Below are 26,423 nucleotides of genomic sequence, written 5' to 3'. Positions count from 1 at the left end.
AGGCTGCTTTGGCATTGTAAGAACATGTTGCCAATATTGTATTGGTACTGGTGGCCAGAAATTACTTTGATTTTCTTTCAAAGGCTCATGATGAGTTCATTTCCAAACAGTTAAATAGGGGCGTTGTTGTCTTTTCTCATTAAATTGTGGGAGTCAGCATTAAGCTCCTGCATGAGCACAGAGTTTAACAACGAGATATACAACACAGACCATGAGTACTACCAACGCTGGTTTTATTCATCTTAGGAAGAGACTGCATAATTTTCTGCATATGCAAATTTGTGTGCATTCAACGTGTTGAATGGACATGAGCTAACTATATTTTACTGGGTCTGACACTGTACTTCCTATATGTACAGGGCTAAGGTAGGGGTGTTGTCTCCCTCCCTGAATCTCCTTCTTCGTCACTGAGGGTCCTGCTGAACCTGCACAGTCTGCTCTTGCCCTCCCTCCTCCTCTCTTCCACACTTTTTTCCCTGCTTCTTATTTCCCTACTTGGCACTTCCACTGTACAGTGGCTGTCGCTGTCCTCTGCTTGCACAGAGGAAGATGAGGGCTCTGTGGGTGAAGTCCCCACCAGCCCCTGGGTGTGAGGTTGGGTTGTCGGTGTCTGGGAGCTGCTAGGAAACACAAGGGGTGAGATAGGCGATAGAGGCCCCAAGGGGGAGTAACGTCTCAGGGAAACACCCTTCAGGTTAACTGCCAGCTCTAGAACCAGTTTTCTAGATGCCCGGGGGTGGCACAGGGGTACAGAGGCTTCCTGGGGGGTGAGAGGAGGTTGGCTGTGGGTTGAAGAGTCAGTCTGGCCAGGAGTGGAAGGCTCGGACTGTGGAGCCCTGCTGCTTTCCCTGCAGACAGGTGACAGTTCCTCGTCCTCTGGACTGTCCAATGACTGGTAGGAGAGAGGAGACGCAGGGCTCTCTGACATGCAGGGCTGCAGGTCCATGGTAGCTGAGCAGCAGGAGCCTGGCATACCCACCACATCAACCTCATCCCCGAAACCAGCTGCAGACCTGGCCCTGGCCTGGGGCCCCTGCTCCCCCACAGTTCGGTAGCTGTGGAGCCCCAGGGTGATCTGCGTAGGACCAGGGGGGTCAAGCAGAGGGGCATGCCCTCTGGCTCGCCCTTCACTGTGGAATAGGCGACTCCACAGATGCTCGAGACGACGACGAGAGGAGGAGGAGGTGGAACGCCGTGTTGAGTGACGTCTGATCTGTCTGCGCATCGCCAACCGCAGGTTCTGTAACACAGAGGCCTGGAAAAAGGGGCGGACAGACAGGGAGGTAGACACAGAGTATAGCAGCCATGGTCAGCAGACGTTCTGAGCTGAGCAGGTAGTGTACAGTAGGTTTTTAGAGCTTTTTTTATCTTAAAACAACAAAAATGATTCCGGTGTGACCAAACTGAACCAAAACTGTGTAGTTGCAGCTGGACAACTAAACAATGAGCTATAAAGATATGACTATAAAGCTCTGTCGGGGGACCACTGAGTCAGGTGATAATTCTCTTAAAGTATATCACTTCAGGCAATGCCTCTCACATTACACATTTAATACATTGTTATTATAAAAAATATAGATTATAGCTGCTTTAAGAAAAGTAGGGCCATGAGTGTATTACCGTATGTGAGTATGTTACCTGTGTGGGGTTGTACACTGGGAAATCCTCCACTGGAGGGATGAGACCCTGGGCAATCAGCTGACCGTAAGAAGGTGGAGCCTCTCTCTGAACAAACTCCGCCTCCATGCGAGTCATCTGAGTTTCAAAAGCTCTACAGAGGAGAGAGGGAGAAGAACAGGAAGAATTAACAGACAGCAGAAAAGAGGGAAAGAGAAAGCATGACAGAGAAAATTAAAGTGATTAAGAGAGATGGGGAGTCAAACACAAAACAAAAATTCAACTACCAAAATAGTTATATATATAGCAGATTAATTTTCTACTGATTGACTAATCAATTAATCGACCAATTGTTGCAGCTCTACTTGTTCATCAACAGCAATTAGATGTAACAGATTGCGATAATGTGAAGATAAAATGTTTTAAGCTTGTTGTGGTAACAGTACTAAATAAATTAGCACTAAATAAATGAAAGAGATGAAGAAAAACAAGTAAATATTATGCAAAAGAAAAAGAAAGGAATGTTCTGTCCTCACCTGTATTCTCTACTTCTGAGGGAGTGGAGTTTGAGAGCACAGCCGAGGGCAATGACCAGCAGGAGGCTGCAGACCAGACTGCCGATCAAAGCGGCCGTGATCACTTTCCTGGGCACCGCTGCCATGCAGTCCCTCTCGTCACTCCCATCTAGGCAGTCCTCCTGGCCATCACATCGCCATGTCTCAAAGATGCACAAGTTAGTCCCACAATGGAAGTTTCCAGGTTGGCAGTCATAGCAGTTCTTCTCATCTGACCCGTCTGGGCACCTCTTCTGGTTGTTGCAGCGCTCAGAGGCTGGGTAGCACATTCCTGTGCCGCCCTCGCAGGGGAACTCCCCGTCCGGGCACGTTGGACAGGCCTCCTCATCGCGACCAGATGGGCAGTGCCAGTAGCCGTCGCAGCGTTGCCGTTCAGAGTAGCAGCCCTGATCACTGCCGCAGGGACGCTCGCCGGGAAAACAGTAGCCTTTGACCTGGATGGGTGGAGGAGAAATACGTCACTGTCTAGACACCGAAGAGGATCACTTGTTCTCTGCTTGATTAATTGTGTTCTGTGCACCAACAGAACAGCTACTGTCTCTATCGACCAGACGAATCAAGAAAGCTTTGATTCTTTAGAACACAAGGAAATGGTCAGAGGAACCCTGAAGAAGATTGACACTTTCAGTGCTGACACATATGTAGATGGAGAGAAAGGAGAATGTTAATGATGGAGGTTTAAACCACAAGTTGTGAAGAAGAGATGGAGATTAATGTTTTAGTTTTCTGAAAAATGGGATACAATATTCCCAGTTTGCAGTACCTGGTATGTGGCGTTGAAGCCATGCCCGGGGCTGTGAGGCTGGGCCATGTACAACACACTCATCTGTCCTCGGCTTGACTCCAGCAATGCCGGACGCCGGTTGTTATGATAGGACAACACCTGTAAGAGGTGCTCCGCCCGCTGCAGCAGGCCGTCGTAGACATGCAGCGAGTCTCCGGGCCCCAGCTGCAGGTCCAGCTGCAGCACGATGGGCTTGGGGTCCTGGGTGTCCAGCAACCAGGAACACCTCAGCTCCTTCACAGAGCTCCGGTTAGCCCGGAAAAAATCTGGGGAGGCAAAGGAGCCATAAAAGTTCCCCAGTCGTTTGCCACAGGTGGTGTCAGGGCAACCTAGTTCATCTGTGCCATCGGGACAGTCCGGGGCTCCGTTGCAGCGAAGGGAAGCCGGCAGACAGCGGGTGGAGTGAGCCTCCGTGCACGGAAGGGAGCCGAAGGGGCAGAGGCCAGGCCGGGCCTCGGTGGGAGGGGGGGAGCAGCTGCGTTCGTCTGTGGCATCGCCACATTCATCCTGACCGTTGCACTTCCAGGAGTGAGGGAGACACTTCCCATTCCCACAGAGGAACTCATCTGACTGACAGCTGCTCTGACCCAGGCGACCTACAGAGGAAAGAAACTGACAGACTAGAACAGCAGCTACTAACCTTTAGGAAAAACACTTTAACATAAGACAGACTGACAACATGTTGGCTGAGTGCAGATTCACAAACAACCTGAACCAACAGTAAACTCTGTTACACACAATGGTGGTAACAGATCTGGGGTCCGTTTCACAAAGCAGGTTTAGTGAAAACTCAGGGTCTGTTAACCCTGAAATGAGGGAAACTCTGAGTTTTCCGTTTCAAAAAGGGAGGTAACTCAAACCAGAGAAAGAGGGATAACTCTAGCCTGTTTCACAGAGAGGGGTAACTTAAGCTCTCGGTCAGTTACCGTAGCAACAGACTCTATGAACCTAACCTGGTCGGGACCAGGTTTTTCTCAATGAACCTCGAGTTTCTCTCAGTCTCCGCCCTCTTTCAGAGCCACACACTCCATTTGATTTCCTCATTCATTCAGTCAGCAGGCGAGTTTTGGCGTAGCCTAGTTCTGCCGTCTATCATTTAAAAAAATCATTAAAAACAATCAGAGTCAGTATATTAGAAGTCCATTAGGCACAGTAAGTGGTGACTTTTTCACTAACATGGCATGTCCTTTTGATAACGATCCCGTGGATGAAGGTGCAGCATTACTGCGCAGAGAATTAAATATTCGTTGAGAGATGGTTATCAGACCACGCATAGATGTTCTAGCATTTCCAGACAATTATCTTTTTGAGCGGTACCGTTTCACGTCACAGTCCATCATCTACATACACAACCTAATCCGTCCTTACATTTGCAACATTACCAATCGTAGTCATGCTCTCACATCCCAGCAGATATTGTGTGTTGCGCTGTGTTTCTTTGCAAACGGAAGTTTTTTGTACAGTGTCGGGGCCGGCCACTGGCCTTCCTATAGTCTGGCTTAGGGCCAGCTCCTCTGCCTCCGTTAGAGGTGGCGGTGCTGGACCACCACCCGTTTTACGGGCATCTGCCTTCTTTCTGTTGGCTGAGTAGAAGTCTGTGTTAATTTAAATAGGCTTAATTATTTAACAGAACATGATGTAGATGAGAAGACATTTATGTGTGTGAAACCAGCATTATGTTGGGGATAAAACAACTGCACAGTCAAACAGCCACTTAATATTTACTTTACAATGTAAAACATGATCAAAATGAGGTTCCCCCATGAGATTATGTCGAGGTCTCACCTGTTTGAACAATGTTTTTATATTTTATCCTAAACTGCTGCCAAGTGCGCTTCTCCCTCGCGGGATTGGACCTAAATGAAATAAATTAATAGGCGACCAATCAAGCAGTTTTCCTCTGTAATATTATTGTGATTGCAAAGGACTACATTTAAACTTACGCATTGACCCGAGCAGCGATTTTCTCCCACGCCGTCTCTCTCTCTTTTGCAGCTGCAGCGGTGTTGCACTTCTTTTTGAAAACATGTTCAAACTCGCCGTATTATCGCATTAAGATTTCTAGCCCTAGTGGGACGAAAAACGCAGCCCTCCGCTTCCCCGTTGCCATGGTGACTCGTTGAATCGGGGCTCAATTGATGCTGGCTTTTTATAGTTGTGGTGCACGCGCTTAACTCCAGGTGAAACTACTCCGAGTTGAATAAACTGACTCAAATTAGCTGTTCTGGAACCGGAAACTCGGAGTTTCCTATCTCAGAGTAGATCAACTCAGAGTTCAGGATTAGACTCAGAGTTTGTTGAACCTGCTTTGTGAAACGGACCCCTGGTCTTTTCTAACATCCCTCCCAAATACACACATACAGAGTAAACACAAACACTTTACTGGTGCTTGATGAGAAGAACAGGATTCATCTCATTGTAAAAGACTAGAAACAACAAATCACTCAAAAAAAGTACAACATTTAGAGATGCACCAACATGGAATTCCAGGGCAGAATATGATAACTGATAATTATCTGTTTGTTGTGGTCGATACCCATCCGATAACCTGTTATCTTAATTACAAAAATGTGAAGAGGACAATAAAGGCTAACTTATTAGATAGAAACGTATGTATTTTTCTTGATATTTACAGCATTGTAAAGGTGTTTCAGACGTTGTTCAACCATCTAACAAGCACTTTGGTTGGAGCTTAATGACACCTTAAGGTTTGGTTAGGTTCAGTAAAGTAAACAGGCTGTTTCACCTGACAGAATAAAAGTGTCTGCCCCAAAGCTGCAACAATGACTTCCAACAGTTTATCGATAACTGATGCACATAATAGTAGAGTAGAGCCAGGATCTAATAGAGATCTCTAGGTGATGAATTTCAAAGCAACGTACTGGAATAAAAATACTACTATGATGAAACATGGGGACTGACAGGATATTATGATTTTTTCATTGTGTTAAATTGTGTGACAAGGCTTTAAAATATATCTCTTATCATTTACATTATTATAATTTCACTCATGATAAAACTACAGATGTGGACTCACTCAGGTTAGGTGCAGGACAAATATCTTTCAGCTCACCTCTGATGTAGGAAAGGCGGAAGCCCTGGGCTTGCCCAGAGCTGTTGGCTTGAGAGTGGAAGTAAAGCCAAACACGCCCCCTGGTGGAGATGAAGGGAGGAGGCAGCATGGAGCCACACAGCCTAGATTCCCCGTTCCATGTAGGAGCCAGCAGGAGCCAGTCTCCCAAACAATGTCCAGACTCCGCCACGTCAAAGTTACGGAAACTGGGGCAGAACATTGATGATTCCAGATGTTTATTCCACAGCAAATGTTATATGTACTGTATATAAGTATGGATGTCATAACAGCTCCCCAAAAGCGGAGCCAAAATATCTCGATCGCCCCCTGGTGGCTGGTCATAAGTCATAAGTCCCGCCCCCTCCATGTTAGTGGATGGGACACGAGCCAAACTAAAAAATCACGTCAAATGGCTGAGGGGGCGTGACTCTGGCTCTAAATTATGTCACATACTTTGGCTTCACTTTTGCATAGCGTCGTCCATATTTATATAGAGTGGTAGTGTATGTGTGTGGTTGGAGATCTACCTGATGGTAATGACCTCTCCCTGACCTCCCTGGATATGCCAGCTGCAGTTGACTCCAGGAGGGTAGTTTAAAGGCCAGGATGGGCTGTAGATCACACCCCTCCGCTCTGTATGGACCTCCACCCGCTCACTGCAGCCCGCTGGGTGACAAAGAGAGACACACGGAGATGGGAACACACACATTAGTGAGGTTGGTCTCTGCGATCGTGTTGTAGACTTTGCTCATGTGTCACCAACAAAATACATCGTGACCTGAGCAGACCAGTACCAAGAACACTGACACTTGACAGATGCATTAAAAGATGTTGTCACGTTGCTTCTGCACTCTACAAAAGCTTTATCCTCATGTTTTGTCTTTGATTAGTGCAAAAACTTAAAAACAACGCCCCGACAACACAAGTGACCTTAGTGTCTTTCAGGGCAGAGCTCTGTGCTGATCACATGGAGACTAAAACAGAAGCAGCAGCAGTCAAACTTGCAGCCAAGGCAACAGCATCGCTTGCTGCCATCACAGCATTGCTCCAGGGAACAACACACAGTGTGAGGTGGCCAAGAGGAGCACCAGGAATAAGACACAGACCTCAGTGTGAGTGCAGGCAATGAATCATATTGTTCTGTAATAAGCAAAGGCTGTTTGATAACAGCTGTTTGAAAAGATCTGAGCGAGGCAATAATGACATCCTTAAATTGAGATGCCAGGGCACAATCAGCAAGGGATTTTATTCTCTTTCTTCTATTGAGAACAAGAACAAAGAGCTGTAAGTTGATGTTTAATCATCTCATTACTTCTTAATGCCAATGAAGGAATGAGACACATGCAAGAAGAGGCTGTCTGACCACTGCTTAATTAACCACAACCACAGAGAAAGAACATTATCTGAGCTACTTAACATCCATCATTGACACACAGCAGAGAGTGTGCAGAGTTCTGCTGAGTGTGTGTGTTTGTTTCTGGCTTTCTTGATGAATCTGTGAAGTCAGCAGAGTGAAACTGTTGGCAGGGGAGGTGGAGGGGGTCATTTAGAGCTCAGTGAAGGATATCGACTACCTGGACACAGCTTCCCTTACCATAAAAACACAACACACACACACACACACACACACACCGGACTGGATAAAATAGTCAGTATTAGATCTATATAGGCGAGCCAAATGATATCACACAATTTATAGATGATGTAATGATCTATGATCATCAAATTAAAACCTCAGGATGCTCTCAAGGTGGAGTTCACTGGTTTAGATGTTGCATCTCTGTCAAGTCTCTGCACAAATTCTAATTATTTGAACTTTGACCTTGTTTGCTCCGGACTTGTCACAACGATTCAAATCAGATCACTGCAAGAGTTATATAAAGGAGAAATCAAAAACGTTGGGGTAGGAAGGAAGAAAAAAGAATAAGAAAAAAGTTTTGTAAATTTGCATGAGTTTTGTTGGCTTTTCTCTGATCTCTCTAAGCTTTTTGGGTGAAAAATTGCATTTTTATATTTTATAAGCTCATCATATGTTTTTTAGGTAAAATCTTAAACTAGGAAGTAACTACAGCTGTCAGATAAATGCAGTAGAAGTAGTAAAAATGACAATATTACCCTCTGACATGTACTGGAGTAAACGTATAAAGTAAGAAACTAGACAGATAATCAAGTACAATTACCTCAAAATTGGAACAAGTGGAGTACGCTTTGGTTTTCATTTAGCTATATTATGTTAAACCCTTCAATTTTTCATCCATGTTGTTTATGTTTATGAAAAAGCTGAATTTAATCCTCTGAAGCTCTGAAAAGTGTCTAAAAAACTGCTGAGATAAGCAGATACTGGCCTCACTACATTAAATGTAACAACACATCAAGTCTTCTGCTTCCTCAGCTATGAAACTCTACAGCCAGGTGTGTGTGTTTGTGTGTGTGTGTGTATGTGTGTGTGTGTATGCGTGTCACTTTGATCTTCCTGATACTTTCGTGTGTGAAAAGGTGCCAGGTCAAACAAGTACCGACACGTGCATGGGATAGTGTGTGTTTAATGGTGTGTGTGTGTGGGTGAGAACTGGTTGGTTCCCTTCCCTCCTCACAGACACACACACACAAACACACACATTGTCCTAGGGGACTTTTGGGGACATAACATAGACTTACATTAATTTTCTGGAGAGTTACCCTAACCATAACCACTATTTGCCTAACCCTAACCTGAACTACTGACCCCCCAAAAATCAGCTTTTTCCCATCTGGGGACATGGCTTTTGTCCCTTGTTGGACAAGCTGTCCCCAATTAACAAAATTAACCTATGACACACACACACACACACACACACACACACACACACACACACACACACACACACACACAAAATAAAATCTAAAACTGTTGACCTGTGTGATGGTTTGGCAGCTTTCTCCTTTATTTTCATTATTTTCATGCCACTTAAGTGCAAGCTGTGATACAGTAATAGAGAGAGAGAGGGCAGGGAGGGGGGAGGGAGAGAGAGAGAGAGAGGAAAGAGAGAGAGGGATTGACTGGCTGCAGAGAAGCAGTGATGTAATGCTGATAGCAGCATCACATTTGTGAAAGAGCATCCATGTTTCCACACTAACCCTGATCATTTACCCACCACAGATCAATACCACAGGAGAATGATCGCCTCATCTTCTCACTCCATCCGATCAAAACATGAAAACACTATGTGTATATCTATCACAGCACTTGATCTCAGTGACACAGGAGAAAGCAGGGGGGAAAATAACACCCACTACTCCTCCTCGGGTGTGAACACCAGGTTTTTATAAGTGCTCTGCTGGGGCTGTGGTAGTCAGTGGTATGCAGGACCTCCAATGACGATAGAGAGGTTTTATCAACCACAAACAGACATTACATCAGTTCATGGATTTGCTTGGATACTTGGCATCACTCGTGCACATCCATATTTACAGTTGGGTTTTAATAACACACATGAGTAAAGCTCCATTTAAACATTACAGCAGTAGATGCATTGTTGTTCCTCACCTGCACCGAGCAGAGCAGAGCGGAACCACAGCAGCCCGAGCAGCAGCTCCGTCAGTCCCATGGTCCGGTGCTGCCGGGGGGACTTCTGCTATTATCTCCGGCACGATTTCCACTGTTTATTGGACATCCTCCAGCGAGGCTCCCGCATCTGTTTTCAGCTCAGACACACCGCGCACACCGAGAGATCCTCACTGCGAAAAAGCATTGTGTCCTTCGCAGCGGCAGCCAAAGACACCACGGTCAAGTTAGCGACAGCAAACAACGCGGTTTCCGGTCAATTCGTCCAAAATACACGCAGCTGTTCTGACGCACTGTTTGAAACAAGCGTTTTAACTAACAGGAAACATTAACACCGAAACTGGGCTTGCAAAACAGCAAATGCGTGCTCGAAAAGGCGTCGTGTTCTCAAAACTCGTCGTACAATCACAGAAATGACAAATACTGTAAGAAAGGAACAACTTTGTTTTTCAGCTCAGAGCTTTGAATCAAGACCTCACAGCTGCAGTCTTTCAGTGCGGAAACATTTCCTGCAGTTTTCTACTCCATATCCTTCCTGTCATTTACATCGGCTCCTAGATTTGTTTACACATCACACCTGCTGTAATGCTTCCTGGTTAGGCAGCTTTACTGCAGATGCCGTCACATACTTTCATGTCTGATTGTGACCTGGACATCAGAGTTTTATTTATAAATGTTCCAACGTCAAACTCAAAAAAAATCTCTTAAAAACATTAGAAACTTGATCTTTAACCTCCCAACCTCTACTTGCAGTTGTTTGACATCACTGTGTGGTATTGCCTTTTCTGTGTTAGTATATTTCTTTGTTATTTTCCTTTTCTTTGTTTTTGTAATTGACTGGATATCATTGTAAATGAGGGTCGCCCCTCAATGATCTGTCAATTATAAATAAAGGTTGAATGAATGATACTATTGGATTGGTTTGGAGCCTCTCTTTATTTACTGCACTGCAGTCTGATGGAAGCTCTCATTATTTAATATTCAACTATAACTAAGTAGGTGAACTGTTGTCCACCATAGATTTCCCACCATACATTCACACAGACCTACATCCCAGCAGCTGGTGACCCTTTACATGTGTCTTCATATTGATTCCAGAGTCAAAGGTTTTGTACCTCTGCATATTCTCACACTGCAAGTGAGCAGCTTCATTGGGAACAAGATTGAGAATATTGTGAGCAAAAGACTCTCATTTGAAACCCACACTCAGTCTGCACTTGTTTTATAAACCATTTCCTGTCTGTGATAATTCCCTGAGGTTTTGATCTCTGCATTTGCAGTCTTCAAGAATAGTTGTCAGAAATGTATGAAATCAATTGAGAAAAACTGTAATAACCTGAAGCATTTTGAATATAAAGAGTGTGTTGACTAGTATACATTGGTTATTTGATGTTTCGGGCAACATAGGCCAAGGCTGACTATATAATATGTAATTTTCCTCTCCTTTCCTTTCTCCTGTTCTAACTGTATTGTGTTGTATCTAATTGTAACATTGAATCACTATAATTTTGTGACACTGACTGACAGAAAAATACCTAATGTCAAAATGTATTTCAAAAAAATAAAAACACTAAAAATGGATCAAAATAACCACAAAATACATGATTGCACCTCTGGCAGCTGTACAGCTCTGTCTCTGTGGACAGGTGTCAGCTTTTTACATCTTGATAAGTATTTTTCTTGCTGTGTCAAAAAATAATTACATACTCTGATTTAGATTTCCATGGTTGCGTATAGCAGGTCTTATTTTGAAGACACCGACATCAGAGTTCCGCTGTGATTGTTGCTCACTATATGTTCGGGTCGCCGCATCTAACAGGACAAAGTGCTCCACATTTTTCTTTGTTTATTGGTCCTCTTCTCTTCTCCCACCCGGACTAAATTGAATAAACATTTGCACAGAAACCGTAGATGTTACCCTGAAATATAGATCACTAAATTTTTTGTCGCAACGACGTGTGCACGCAAGCTACGGTTGTTTCTGATTTTTCTTCCCCCTCCATTGTAGTCTCGGGGTCTGTTTCACTGCCGCCCTCGTGTGGCCAGACAGATGTATTACAGAGTTCAGTGACAAAAGTAAAGAAACGGTACAATTACATTCAATATCTGCATTGTCACCGCAACCACACAGCGTGTATCTAGAGGAAGAAAAGAAAGCAATGGTTCCACCTTTGATACTCAGCGACTCACTCGGCTTAGAACAACAGAAACTAACGGGGCAATGGCAAAAAGAAGAAAAAGCAAAAAGGCACCGCTGGGATTCGAACCCAGGATCTCCTGTTTACTAGACAGGCGCTTTAACCAACTAAGCCACGGCGCCGGTGAAGAACAGGGCCGGAATAGGCTTTTTTCAACGATTCACTACACGACGAACTCACTTCAATTAATGATGTAACTGTTTCAGTCATTTCATTTTAACTTTTAAATAACATTAACTAACATGTAAGCAACAACGAAAACGTTCTCGCTTCGTTTTTCTCAGACACATTTCTAAACGGCCTTTGAAGATGCTCATTGCACTTTCAATTGGTCACTGTAAGAATGGTGGGAAGTTGCAAGTTGTTAAAGTTGTATTTGTTAACTAGCTATACACACAATAACAATATGGGGAGTGTGGCTTTAGGGCTTTTTCCATTTTCTAAAACATCAGCCAGCTAAGACTAAGTCACTCATTTATGACTTGTTCTTAGTAAGTGAATATCAGTGAACTCTCAGTCGAGCTGCCTTGAATGAAATGCTGGTAATTAGTTAAAAACAGCTGATACAGACATGTCAGTTTCTCTCCAGTCATGTCAGTGTCCCCTCTCCTGATACACCTGCGTGTGTCGGTAAAGTGCAACACACCAATCAGCCACTATATACAGTGGATTGGACTTATTTTTCCACATTAAAACCACCTCTATTGTGTAGGTCTCCCTCCTTCCGCCAAAACAGCTCTGACCCGTCAATGCAGGAAAAAAGACCTCTGAAGGTGTCCTCTGGTATCTGGCACCAAGACCTTAGCAGCGGACCCATTAAGTCCTGTAAATTGCGAGGTGGGGCTTTCATGCTCGTTTGGATTGAGATCTGGGAAATTTGGAGGCCAAGGCAACACCTTGAAGAGGTGTACTTGGTCTGCAACAATGTTTAGGTAGATGGTACATTGAATGTCAGAACCCAAGGTTTCCCAGCAGAACTTTGCTCAGATCATCACACTGCCTCCACCGGCTTGTCTTCTTCCCATAGTGGATCCTGGCGCCATCTCTTCCTTTGGTAAACGATAAACAAAATACACACATACCGTCCACATGATGTAAAAGAAAACATGATTCATCAGACCAGGCCGGTTCTGACGCTCACATGCCTATTGTAGGCATTTTCAGCAGTGGAGAGTTTCCAGCACAAGCACTCTGACCGGTTTGTGGCTACGCAGCGATGCACTGTGTGTTCTGACACCTGTCTATCATAGCCAGCATTAACTTTTTTAGCAATTTGTGCTTTGCTTTGAGGGATTGGACCAGACGGGTTAGACTTCACTCCCCATGTGCATCAATGAGCCTTGGGTACTCATGACCCTGTTGCAGGTTGCTTGGACCACTTTTGGTAGGTACTGACCACTGCATAGTGGGAACACCCCACAAGACCTGCTGTTTGGGAGATGTTCTGATCCAGTCATCTAGACAGATGACATTGTAATGAGATTATTAAGATTATTAATAAGATTATTCACTTTACCTGTCAGTGATTTTAATGTCATGGCTGATCAGTGTATACGGTATATAAAAGAACAACATCTCCCTCTAACAGCACCTGAGCTCAGCCTCATTTGAACCCAGCACTGCCTCTGTGTGGCCATATCTTCACATTACAGCTTTGCCTGGCCAACCAAGAACAGACTAAGTAAAACCACAGAAGAGTGAATCCTGGATTAATGTGTTTCTCATCAGCTTTCCTCACATTCCTTCATGATGATAATCCAGATTTTTTTCTCCTGTCTCATATCTTCCAGTCCTCAGATTTTGGAACAAAAAAGTGAAAAACTAGTGAGGTTTAATTGAAAAGCTGAACGGTTATGGATTAAAATAGTAATATGAGGTCACTGCCCAAGGCTTTCCCCCTCTACCATACACATATATTATTAGTTTTTTTTGTGATTGTGCCTGAATGATTGCATGTGACAGACATACTTGACTGATAATATGACATCTGTTTCATTCATGACAGGCAAAAATTGTTGAAGTGTATTTTGTAGTAACACCATTCCTCCAATATTTGTACCTCAGGCCTCTGCATGCATGGGTATGTGTAACCTGTCTGAATGTAGAAAAAAGCAGCCCTATAGACTTCAGTCACAATAAGACCATGTAGAATATAGTTCAAACAGAAAAAACTGATCTGCCTCTCTAACCTGATTTCTACTGAAGCTGCTGCGATACACTGTTGATGTTTACTCAGACTGGATGGAGGTTAGAGTGTGATCTCATTCACTGTTTTTGGGTGCTGACTGAAGATGGAAACTTCGTTGGAAGGAGACGCATCTATAAATGAGCATCATGGCATTTTGGCCAGGTTGTATTTGCTGTCAACAGTTAATGAGAATTAGTTGACAATCATACTTAGGCAGAAAGCTTTTCATTGAAAACACTGACAGCTCTAGTCAATAGGATGTTTCTAGAATAAAGTATTTTTTGAGGCTCTGGGCACCATAAACCAAAATTCTACCATTTCTTTAGTATCAACATTAAAGTGTCTGCTTGGCTAGATACAACTCACTGTTGTAGTTTTTACCGGACAGACTGTCAAAAGGAAATAATGGAGAAGACCGAGTCACCACACAGAGTTCATGATATTTCAACAATTTATTCAACAACTTCATAAACATTTCTTAAGAAGTGTGCTGCTTTATTTGACTGATGCTTGATAAGTGCGGAAACCAAAGCTTTTTACATGCACATGGTCTCGGCACAGATACAGGCTATAGGTTTGTCATTTCACTTGTCATTTTTCTTTTTTAAAAATCACACAGTTTTGTATACAGCAGCTGATGAAGCTTACCAACAACCAGTTCAATGATATACACGAAAACCAATTTTCAGGTTGAATTAAAATATAAAGGATAAACAAGTAAAAACCTACAAAGAAAATAAAGCTGTAAAAATCAGAAACAAATCCTACGAATGGCGCTGAGTGGATATATCCATGAATACGAGTCCGAGGATCTGCACGACACATTGCTCAGCTGCTTTTTTTTTCTGTGTATGCACATTGGTTAGTTTTTAAATTAATTATTGTAAATACTATGAAAACAAAATGCAAGTCACACACTCAGCAAACAAGAAACATTCCTTTCTTCAAATGATCTGGAGTTCTCATTAGCAGGGTGGGAGGGGGGTGGGGGTGGGTGGGAGGGGCGTGGGGGTGGGTTGGACGTTAACAGGGTTGACGGAGGAGTAGAAAGGGGTGGGGTTCACTTTGAACACCAGATCACAGTCCTACATGGCATTCAGTGGGGCATCCATTTGTTTTGATACATCTTAAATACTTTAAATGACTTCTACCTGATATAGTGTCTAAATCTGTTTCAGGTGTAGCGTAATAAGTCTCATGGCTGCCCCGGTGCGAGTTCCTCAGACAAAGATCAAATTAATCCCAGCACACAAGTCAATAACATTAAAATCAACTATTCCAGGTGCCATGATTCAATATGTCCATTTGATCTGTGTCTGGGGAACTACCACGCCTTCTCAGTCTGCCTCCTTGTTTACTCTGCAACGCATACATTTTCTCCCCAAGTACAACATGGGTCATGTGTGTGTGTGTGTGTGTGTGTGTGTGAGTGAGAGAGAGATAGAGAAAGAGTATGAGACTACTGGTGGGCGCACTGGACCCCTGGCCCGTGGTGGCCACCCTCTTCATCGGAGCTGTCGTTGTAGGCCTCTCTGCGGCTACCTGATGACGAGCTCTGGCTGACGTCGTAATCCTGCAGGTCGACCTCCTCGGTGTCTCCGGTGATGATGGGCGGCTCCGACCGTGAGGGCAGCATGTCCTCCAGCTCCTGCACGCGGAGAACATAAGAACAGACGGCCTCATTCGTGTCCTCTGACCACACAGTAGTGTCAAAGTGTTGTGAAGCCGAGAGCGCATTGCTACACAAGTGTTATACTGTTATTACAGGGTGAGGACAAAAACATCTTCAGGGAGAATAAGAGGTGGTGCTGTGTGCATATGAGTGCTGAATAAGTAACCCAATTATGGCCAGAATAACTAATCCCTGAATGGAATTACTGGTATAAGAGTTTATTCACTTCAGTCGATCTACACTGCGACAAAATTCTATACATATCAAAGTAGCCGATCAACTAATTGCTTCAGCTCTAACTCAGATTTTTATGTGTTGGTTTCATGCAAGTGTAATCTAGTGCATGTATCAGTTAGCATTTGGGAAAAGAGAAACAAAACCTGAGGCACAGCGAACATTAGCTTTAAAGTTGTAATTAATATTTACCTACAAGCATGGACACGTTACTGGTCTTTCCACCAGAGATGCTTCAACAAAACCAACAAACAAGCATCCACTAGGGAAAAGTGCACTTTTTAACATCAGTTTACTAGCGAGACAGCTCAGCAGTTTCAGCGGCTTAAAACAAAGCATTTGCCATTTTAGATGAGGAATAATGTGATCCTCTGCTAACAGCACACCATCTGTTGCTTGGCTGAAGCTACAGGTAAACAGAGCTGTCTCTAAGTCTGTTCACATTGTGTCCGTGTGTCACTGACAGCTGTGATGCTTCAGACACTTTGAAAAGCTAAGGGCCACTTCAAACTTCAAATAATACATTTGAAATGACTTTTTACTGCAGAAAATGTTTTTTTTTTTAACTACACATTAGTCTAAATTTGTGTTTATTATTTTATTGCTGTTGAAGTTGCAAAGTCACTCTTATTTTTAGTTCTAAATTCTTAAATTGTCTTCATAAGTCATGATGAACACATACTACTCTCAGCACCATAATTAACATTACCAGTATGAAGGATTAGTTCTGTCTGATAGCTGATAAATCTTCACTGTGAAAATCCCAACACCAAAAAGTGAAAGACAGTTAATAATGAAAGGACAGTTAATAATATATCATACCACGAGTTTCTCAGGGCTGATCCAGTTGTTGCTGGGGAACTGGACGTCAAACTTGATGTACAGATCTCCCTTCTCAAAAGGGTTACGGTACTGTGGCATTCCCTCTCCTCGCACCACCCTCACTGAGGCTGGAGAAGAAGTTTAAATAAAACAAGGTTTACACAGTTTCTCTTTAAAAATATATCAACTTTTCTTCTCCAGAATTCAACTTTTTCATGTGGTAAGGGAATTTGATCTGGAGACCCAATTTTGCTGGTGGAGACTGAACGATGAGACACATCGTTATAACGGATTCCTCAATTTAAATGGAATGCAAATGCTAATGAAATCCAACCACACATGACCTTTTTGTAATGAGGCACAGAGACATTTAACTACACTGTTCAAAATGTTTGCATAAATGTTAGTCTGGAGTTCTGTTGAGGTGTGAGGGCATGTTGATGAGACACGGTCCTGCATTCAACCCACTTGAATCTAACTGGTAAATTAATGTTAAAACAGAGGAGAAAACAAGAGTGTTACCTGGTTCAATGACTTTGCCAGCAGGGTACTTCACTACAATCTGTCTGCCGTCTAAGTGTTTCAGCATAAACTGGAAGCCGCACAGCGCCTCCACCAGCCCGATCTTGTGGTTCATGAACAGGTCATTGCCATCTCGCTTGAATGTCTGAAGATTGAGAGACCGTGAGTAATACTGGTTAACAAACTTTATCACAACCTTGGAGTTGATGCCACAGATCATGAGTTACTCATCTTTTGTGAATGCCAGCTATAGTATTCAGTTTGTTCGTTGTAGGATTAAATGACTCTGACGACAGACATCACACAGTCAACGGTGAACATACACACAAAGCATCTGCTGGTTATTGCAAGCAATAACTGTCAGTGAAATGAGCTACGATGAATACGAGCGGAGCAGAGGAAAAAGGTTAGCAGTAAGTTGTCAGTCTGGCAGTAAATGTACAGTACAGACTACAGTGTGTCAGTTAATACATGCTGCAGCTTCTCAAGACCAAGAAAAGTCTTGTCTGTTGTTTCCCAAACTGCTGGAAAAGTGAAGGGTGTTAGCTCCGAAGTTAGCGACAATAGATTAGGCTAATCTGAAGACGCTACACAGAGAAATAGAGAACAGAGAAATGTGAGCCCCCTGTTTGTTTTCATTTATTATTTCAGAATAGAAACATCCACCCTCTTCTTAAAACATGTTCAGCTGAGTCGGTGTGATTTGTCGGTGCAACATAGCACCCAACCTGCCAGTTAACACATCTCCTATTTGTTTAACATGGTTTTAGATTGAACAAATGGCTGATTTCCACATATCATTCATAACAGTGGCATGTCAGTAACATACGTAGTACTTGCCAATGTTATCTGTATTGTTGTTGCCAACTGTAGTAACCTATTTTTTTCCCTCCATCCACTGACATCAAGATACCTCCGGAGGCAGAGAGCCTGGGGGGCAGAACTACAGCTCAGCCTGCTGTTCCAGTTTAGGGTTTTATTGTCAGAGGCAACCTGGCTTCTACCAGCCAGTGTTTACCGCTGAGGGAGCACAACAACAGGCAGATAGCTGTGAGCTAGTTGATGTAGACAAACAAAAACTCATTATTATTAAATAGTTTCAGCTCTAATGTTACCACACTGATACAGCAACACTACAGCATCATATTTTTCACAACCACACCAGTTCCTGAGTAAAATATTGCCTTCTCTTATCATACTGCTGGAAGTCATTACGAGTCTAATGTGTCATTTTTCATAATTATTGCTTAATAGTCATTGAGACACTGTAAGAATGATAACACCCACACATTATATACCAGTAAATTAAAGCAACACTTCCAGTAGATGTCTTTTTTTTTTTTTTTTTTTTTTTAAATCAGCCAATGAGCAGCATGTAAACAGTGTGTGAGGGATGGATTGGGTATGTTTTAGGTGTTAAACAGGTCAGTCAAGACGTGCTGGTGCGTCCGCCCACAGATCACATATGAACTTCTGTTTTTATCTTTCAACTAATATTACATCTGAAATCAAGACAATCTGATTATTAGAAGCCGGCCGAGTGTTCATCATGCCAGGTATCCGCAGTAATCCCATCTGTACCATGTGCATGTCCAGACAATCTGGTCGTCAGCACTCAGACAGTCAAGAGGTTTCTAGTACCACCAGCTGGACCTGATCACTGACAAACTCCTCATCTGACTCTGTTACCCTGAAGGTGAATTGGATTTCACCCACTCTTTCAGCCTGCTAGTTAACACAAACCAGCATGACTTCAGAGTCTCACAGCACTGACTTGTGGGGGGAAAAAAAAAAGAAAGAAAAAACATGCTTCTGCTCAATATGTTGATGTAGAGCAGTGCACTCGCCCCTAATCTCCTAATGCTCTTCTGTACTATTTGTACGAGTGCACTCTACTTTCCTCCTATGCCAGGCTCTGCACGTCTGATTGTCAGACTGAAAAAGTGCTGCACAAATTAAACTATCAATTCATTCAAGGAGGGATGTAATCTGGCCAAAAGTAAGGCTGAAAGCAGGGATACACAATAGGCAGGTTGCCAGTCTGCTGCTAAGACAGCACCCAAGAGGCAAACACTCACACAGATGGGCAAACCTGAGCAAGTCTGCATGATCTGTGTGTTGGCTGAGAAAACTCTCTTGAAGATTCTCCTGACTGCTACCCAGTGTGCAATGATATTTTTTTCCCTTGAGAAATCTGCCTTTCGTCTCTCAAATTAATTTGTTATTCCATTTGGAGACAGGTATCTGGAGAGCTCTACGGCTAGTGTCATTTTTCAAAATGTGTCATATAAAAATGCAACATACTTTCAATGCGGCTGCATTGCACCCAGAAATGCAATTGCATCCTGCCAATATTTGGGACTGGCCAGGAGATTCCTTTGATGGAAGGTTTTTTTCGCCTATATAAATCATCAACATTTGTTGTGGCATAAAGCTGGATGTGGGGAGAGAAGCCCAAACACAATGCATCAAAAGGGGCAATAGTATCCAGAAAGCATGCAGGGACCAGAGAGTTTCAGACTGTCAGTAAGCTGTTTGATTATGACTTCTATGTGAAGCAATTAGATTTGTAAGAATTGTTGAGTTATAGTTATAGTGGACATCTTTTGCTGCTTTACTGTCAAATTAGCAAATTTTCTTTACACAAGGTAATAGATTACTACCAACACTTGTTTTCATTAATTTAAGGTGATCATTAGGAAATATGATATAACTTCCAAACCGTGAAAAAAAAAATACACTCCTGGTTTACAGTTAACTGTGTATGCACAAGGTTGTCAACACTGCACCCACACACCTGCTTTTCATGTAGCAAGCACCAAAAACCACAAATTGATCTTTCCAGACATGTGTTGCACACATGGTACCTTTATGCAAGTTGAAAATCCACATGCACCATGTTGCTGCACTGGAGCACTAAACAATATATCCTTAAAAAACATCTATGAGTGCAAAACAGACGCAGACAGGTGTGGGAAGCTGGTGAGGAATTAAGGTGACCTTCATATGGGCAGGAAATAACTAGTAACTGACACATAAAAACATAAGCAAAACTATGTCCTAAAAACCTGTCTCACCTAAACAGAGGTCAGGGTAAGATGAGCATGGCTACAGTCTTCAGGATTGGTCCACCTACCTCGTTCTCTTTTTCCTGCAGGACGAGGACTATATCTCCCGGCTCGACGCCAGGCGCCTGGTCAGCCTCCCCTCCGAAGGTAATTTTCTGGCCGTGCTTCATGCCTTTGTCCACGTGTACCTCCAGAATCTTCACCTCCTTCACCACTTTTTTGCCCTCACATTTTTTACAGCGGTCTTTCTCACTGATAACTTCACCTGAGGTGGGTTAGAGAACACAAGGTGAGGGATCTGCCCAGAAGAGATGTTTGATCATGGTGGTTTGGATCATTGTGCCCCTTACCTTCTCCGTTACAATCAGTACACACAGACTGCATCTGTTGGACCATCCCCGGGGCCAGCTGTCTGATCATGATGCGCATGCCACGCCCCCTACATGTTGTACATTTTTGTACAGCGCCTGTCTTGCCTCCCTGCCTGCATACACGCACACCCAGAGATGGATTCATTGTTAGAAACTGTTCCACAATCATTGAAGGATTAACAACACACCAACAGACATCAATGTATTTACAGCAATATGTAGGTTATAAAACTTACCCGTTACAAGTGCTACACAGTACATTCTTGCTAAGTTGTAGTTTAGTTGTCTTTCCGTTGTAAAGGTCTTCCAGTGACACTCTGTAGAAAAAAAGGGGGCTTGGTTAAACACTGTGACCGTCACAACAGTTTAAGTACAAGTTAGGCTTGTAATGACTTAAATAGCAATTCTAAACAAAAAAAAAACTTTTTTTGCAGATCCATAAAAAAATGTACTAAACAAGCAGCCTATATGAAAGAGTGTACAAGCTTGGTCTTACTTGAGTGGATGGACCATGTCCTCTCCTCTCCTCCGACCTCCATTGCGAGAGCGACTCCCCTGGCCACCCATGAAGCCAAAGAGTCCACCACCAAATATGTGGGAGAAGATGTCGTCCATCCCTGGGCCGCCCCCACCTCCTTCCCGCAAACCTTGTTCTCCATAGCGGTCATAAAGTTCCTTCTTTTCAGGGTTGGTCAGCACCTCATAGGCAAAGCTGATTTCTTTGAACTGTGTTAAAAATAAATAAATAAATAAATATAATGCAGTTTTAATTGTCAGGACACTAGAGCCACAGAGCCCACAAAAAACAGTGACTAGCCGTTTCAATTGACCGGGCGATGCTATCAGGGAGCTACAGGGGTCTCTGTAAGAGGACTGAAGTGATTAAAAGTTTTCACAATTTCCCCATATCCTCATATGGGAGCATTAGCCAGGATCAATTTTCTGTGAAAGACACTCTGGTAAATCGCCAGCTCAGGACCTAGTAAGATTTCCATTAACCTTTCACCTCAGCTATGGTGGGAACAAAAGTGACGACATTCCCAGCAAAGCATGCTAAAGGTTGCAATATCCTTACATAAGGGTCATTTCATATCTACTAATCACAAGCCCTCTCTACACTCATATAATCCATATAGGTCCTGGAGTTAGAAACCAATAAATACTCTTGTAAATTATAACATATAATAGATTGAACTAAAACAAAACTACTCAACTTGTACTCAAGTCTTACCTCAATCATTCTCATTAATGATTCTAATTTTAAGTATCAAAATAAAAACCACATTGTATTGTAAGATGCACATCTGAAAATAAACTGCCAAGAACCACAATCCCAAAAATTGCTGATCTGAATCAACATATCTCTGATACAAACTCAAATCACAGAAAGATAACAAAGGTGGTGTTTAGTGCTTGCTGATCTGATGGCATTATATTGTATAGGTGCTCAAGTTATTGTGTCCACAGGCATAGGAAAGGACGCTGTCTATTTCATTAAGTGTAAGTGTTTTCCCCATTACGAATAACCACCTTCAAGATTAATCCTTTAAAAGCTGCCATTTCCTACTGCTAATGATGTGATCTCATGCTGAGAAAATGACACTGCACCATACGGGGAATGATGGAAGAGAGGCCTTCAATTCATAACATTTCCAATAATATTCTAACAATGCCACATTAGAATCTAATGACATTATTATGTAGAGCTGTGGGAAGCCATTGATTATACTGCGGGGAGGGTCAGGAAACTCAGCAGCATGTTCTATAACAAATTAAACACAGGAAGAACATAATAACAAGGCTTTAGCCTAACTGCAAAAGTATAACTGAAATGAAAAGCATTTCAGACTACTTTTAACACTGATGCTATAAAGATATACACATTTTAAAAAGCTACACATTTGCTTTTCACTCTGTATTCCTTCTATAATGTTGACCAACCTATTAAGTCCAAAATGTTTCCAAAGTATTTAAAATAAAAAGAAGAAAAGTTGACATCGAAGGCATTAGGAATGACACATCAAGGTATGAATGACACATCAAGGTATGAGACACCTGTTCCCAGTAGCATGACCTTACTGTAACTGAAACATAATGTCTGCTCTGTTAATGACAATGATTTAACGAAAATCAGTGATGGAAAATTCTTTATTTCCAATCTTTAACCCTTTTTGTTGGGAGGTAACACTCCAACCAACAAATTAATTTTAGTTATTCATGTGTGCTCCCTATTTTCATTTAGTTCAAAACAGCATGACCCCATCCACTAGTAAACACACCTCTGATGACCAACTTCAGTGGAAAGTGAAAACAATCATCACAGTAATGTCTTACCTTGTCACCAGCATTTGGGTTCTTGTCAGGGTGATATTCTTTTGCCAGTTTCCGGTATGCCTAGGATTACACAAAACGGACTGGTATCATACTCATTATGGACACATATTGTTTACTGGAATCACACCTGCATGACTCAATCACATACAATATGTCTGCATTATCTGCTGTTACGCAAGCACGCCGGCCTTGTCAGACGAAACCAAAAGTTACAGTCGGTATTGTGTCGAAGTCTGTTTCCCTGTCGGTGTGTGTTTCCTCTTACCTTAAACTGCCGAGCTTACCCTAACCCCAGCCTGTTATTTCTGCTACGTCTAACCATATCCATAACAGAGGTCCTAACCCCAACCGCGGAGGTGGTGCTACGGGAAACACAATTCTAACAGGAGGGGAACATTTTTTCGAGGGGAAACGTTATCCAGCACAACACCGGCAAAAAACTTAACCTAGCTGTAACCGCATTAAGCCATTAAATAGCGTTAACTTAATGTTCAATGGTATACGGAGTAACTATCAGTTTCCTAAAAATGACGACAGAGTTACTGGCCTTACATTAACTACATTATAGACAGAATTACCCTTTTGTCAAAAAAATGACAGTTCAAAATGTCTGACAATGTAAACGCTGGTAGTTATGCATGTGTATGCTGATTAGCATCTCTCGCTAACATTAGCCACAAATGACATTAGTTACGATATGGCCCTAGCTTGTTACAAAATGTGAGAGGCATTGACCACCCTGTTTAATACAATTAACTACGAGCTTGGTAATAGATAAAGTTAACTAAATGCTTGACACCATAGAGGTGTAATGTTATAATTATAGCCGAGCTCACAGGTTAGAAATGACCGGTCTGTGTCATCAGCTAACTGATGCTAGCGGAGGTTGAATTGAACAACTTAGCTGGTAAATTAATGTTTTGACGTTACATGTCGACAAATCTGTAGGTGAAAAACCATACTCAGGCTCCACTGCAAAGATGTGAGTAAAAGAGTAAAATATGACACTGCTAAGAGTTAATTAACAAACGTTAACATCAACGCTACTGTGCGGCCGAGATGACGTCCAGAAATTAATCCGAAGATCAAAACTCCAGTCGGCCTCATGTGATATAATTTCAGTTGTCACACTCACTACATAAAAGGTGTGTTTCTCCAGCCTTTGGGAAACACAAACCACATCTTTCTACAACCTCCGACAGGCTTAAGTTACATGACAAACACCTGCAGCTAACCTGAGGTCAACCGCCTGGCTCGTACATGCGAACTACATTACCGGCTAACGTTACCCGCTTTAACTGTGCTATTTGAGGCCATAAAAAACACCAGACTGGCTACAGCTAAACACTGAAAACATCACCTGATTTCAGCGATAATCGTTAAATGTTTACAGCCGCATCGTCACACATGAACATCCAGGCCGGTTGACGCTAGCGTGCTAGTTTAGCAGCTAACGAAACGTATTTCCTGATTGTATCCTCTTCAAACTCGAAACAGACACGCTGTGTAAGTTCACAGTTTCTCCAGCCTGTCTTCTGTATTAAATTACCTTCTTCAGCTCGTTTTCAGTTGCGGATGGAGACACTCCGAGGATGTCGTACAGTTTTGTATCGACGACATTCGCCATGGTGTAGCTGTGGATGTGGATGATGGACAAAGAGGAGAAGCAGCCGGTGGAAAAGGTTTGGCTCGCCTCGTGTCTCAGTTTCCGGATAGTTTAGCCGCTCAGTGTGTCCGCTGCTGCCTCCAGGCTGCTGGTGAGCTGTATGACCCTCTGATCTTATGTACCACCACCCAAAACTGACATTTATCACTTAAAAACAAAAAAATATATTAGTCCATTAATTTACTCAAAGGCCAATGTCCTCATATGATTGGACCATCATAACAAAACTGGTATGGGGGGATTAAATATGATGACACGGCAAGCTGATATTAATCACATAATCATAATGCACTGCACGTCACTGTAAACCTTGTTTCCTTGACCCATTCTAAATAGGTTGCACCTCACCACAATACAATAAAATATATAGCCTATAAAAGTTAGATCATCCGCCGCCATTACAATAGATATGAGGTAGAGTGTGAAATGACATTTTTATGCATGGATGGCTGTGTATGATGTTTTTTATGGGTTTGTTTTGTGCATGTGAGATGTGGAGCCCTGTTTAGTTTAATATGGTGTGCTCTGTGCACACACTTCAGTTTGGGCTTATGTGTTGAGCAATTTATGTAATGTTTTCTGTCTTTATTATTGTGTTATACTTTTTAGTTTTGTCATGAAATGCAGTGAGACGTCTGTTTGTGATAACTGACTGATTTGAGCATCATAGATTTGATGTAACACCGATAAACATGTAACCAACAGAATATGGGAAGCTGTGTGTTTGTATACTAGCTTGGTTAGATTCACACAGGCCTAGCAGATATTTGTAGTTTATTTTAACTTGTAAATATATCTCTACTATCTGCTACTAAACTCAGACAAAACTGAAGTTATTGTGCTTGGCCCTACACACCTCAGAAACACATTATGTAATGATACAGCTATTCTAGATGGCATTGCCTTGGCCTCCAGCTCCACCGTAAGGAATTTGGGAGTTATCTTTGATCAGGATTTGTCCTTAACTCCCACATAAAACTAATTTCAAGGACTGCCTTTTTTCACTTACGTAACCTGTTTCATAAAGATGCAGAAAAACTAGTCCATGCATTTGTTACTTCTAGGCTGGGTTATTGCAATTCCTTATTATCAGGCTGCCCTAACAAGTCTTTGAAGACTCTCCAGCTGGTCCAGAATGCAGCTGCATTTTAGGTTTGCTACATTGGCTTCCTGTAAAATTCAGAATAGAATGTAAAATCCTTCTCCTCACCTACAAAGCTCTTAATGATCAGGCACCATCATATCTTAAAGAGCTCATAGTACCCTATTACCCCACTAGAACACTGCGCTCCCAGAATGCAGGCTTACTTGTGGTCCCTACAGTCCCCAAAAGTAGAATGGGAGGCAGAGCCTTCAGCTATCAGGCTCCTCTCTTGTGGAACCATCTTCCAGATTCAGTCCACGGAACAGACACCCTCTCTACATTTAAGAGTAGGCTTAAAACTTTCCTTTGTGATAAAAGTTATAGTTAGGGCTGGCCAGACTCGCCTTGGATCAGCCCCTAGTTACTGTAGGCCTAGACTGCTGGGGGACTTCCCTTGATGTACTGAGCTCCTCTCTCCTCCTCCTCCTCTCCATCTGTATGCATTCATGTACCATTAATGCATGTTACTAACTTGGCTTCTTCCCCAGAGTTTTTGTACTTTCTCGTCTCACAGGATGAGGGACTTTGACCCTTCTGGTTATCGACAGCGAGGAGCATGTCTGCAGGGACGCTGTGGGGACATGGTCCTGTGGGTGTCCTGCCTCAACACC

At 42.8% G+C, this 26,423-nt stretch overlaps 2 protein-coding genes and 1 non-coding gene across 3 annotated transcripts; all 3 read right to left on the bottom strand.

Moving 5' to 3' along the window:
• Positions 1–216: 216 nt before the first annotated feature.
• Positions 217–10,443, bottom strand: lrp3 (low density lipoprotein receptor-related protein 3). The gene is made up of 7 exons (XM_042394163.1): positions 9,576–10,443; positions 6,577–6,715; positions 6,050–6,255; positions 2,956–3,572; positions 2,154–2,626; positions 1,639–1,771; positions 217–1,255 (listed from the first exon to the last, which is right to left on the bottom strand). Exons 1-7 carry the CDS (start codon positions 9,634–9,636, stop codon positions 362–364), a joined length of 2,523 nt encoding a protein of 840 aa, XP_042250097.1. The 5' UTR covers positions 9,637–10,443; the 3' UTR covers positions 217–361.
• Positions 10,444–11,839: 1,396 nt separating this feature from the next.
• Positions 11,840–11,913, bottom strand: trnat-agu. Its single transcript has one exon. It is a non-coding gene; the product is annotated as a tRNA-Thr (tRNA).
• A 3,465-nt stretch (positions 11,914–15,378) lies between these two features.
• On the bottom strand, positions 15,379–24,719 carry dnaja2a (DnaJ heat shock protein family (Hsp40) member A2a). The gene is made up of 9 exons (XM_042415939.1): positions 24,552–24,719; positions 23,003–23,062; positions 21,165–21,394; positions 20,905–20,985; positions 20,648–20,781; positions 20,366–20,562; positions 17,230–17,374; positions 16,708–16,835; positions 15,379–15,627 (listed from the first exon to the last, which is right to left on the bottom strand). The coding sequence occupies exons 1-9, from the start codon at positions 24,627–24,629 to the stop codon at positions 15,439–15,441; spliced, it is 1,242 nt and encodes a 413-aa protein (XP_042271873.1). The 5' UTR covers positions 24,630–24,719; the 3' UTR covers positions 15,379–15,438.
• Between the last annotated feature and the right edge of the window lie 1,704 nt (positions 24,720–26,423).

Source organism: Thunnus maccoyii, chromosome 1 (genome assembly GCF_910596095.1).
Source record: "Thunnus maccoyii chromosome 1, fThuMac1.1, whole genome shotgun sequence".
In the NCBI taxonomy this organism is placed as follows: Eukaryota; Metazoa; Chordata; class Actinopteri; order Scombriformes; family Scombridae; genus Thunnus; species Thunnus maccoyii.
Note: the sequence above shows the minus strand (reverse complement) of the source record. Positions and strands in the feature narration are given on the sequence as shown.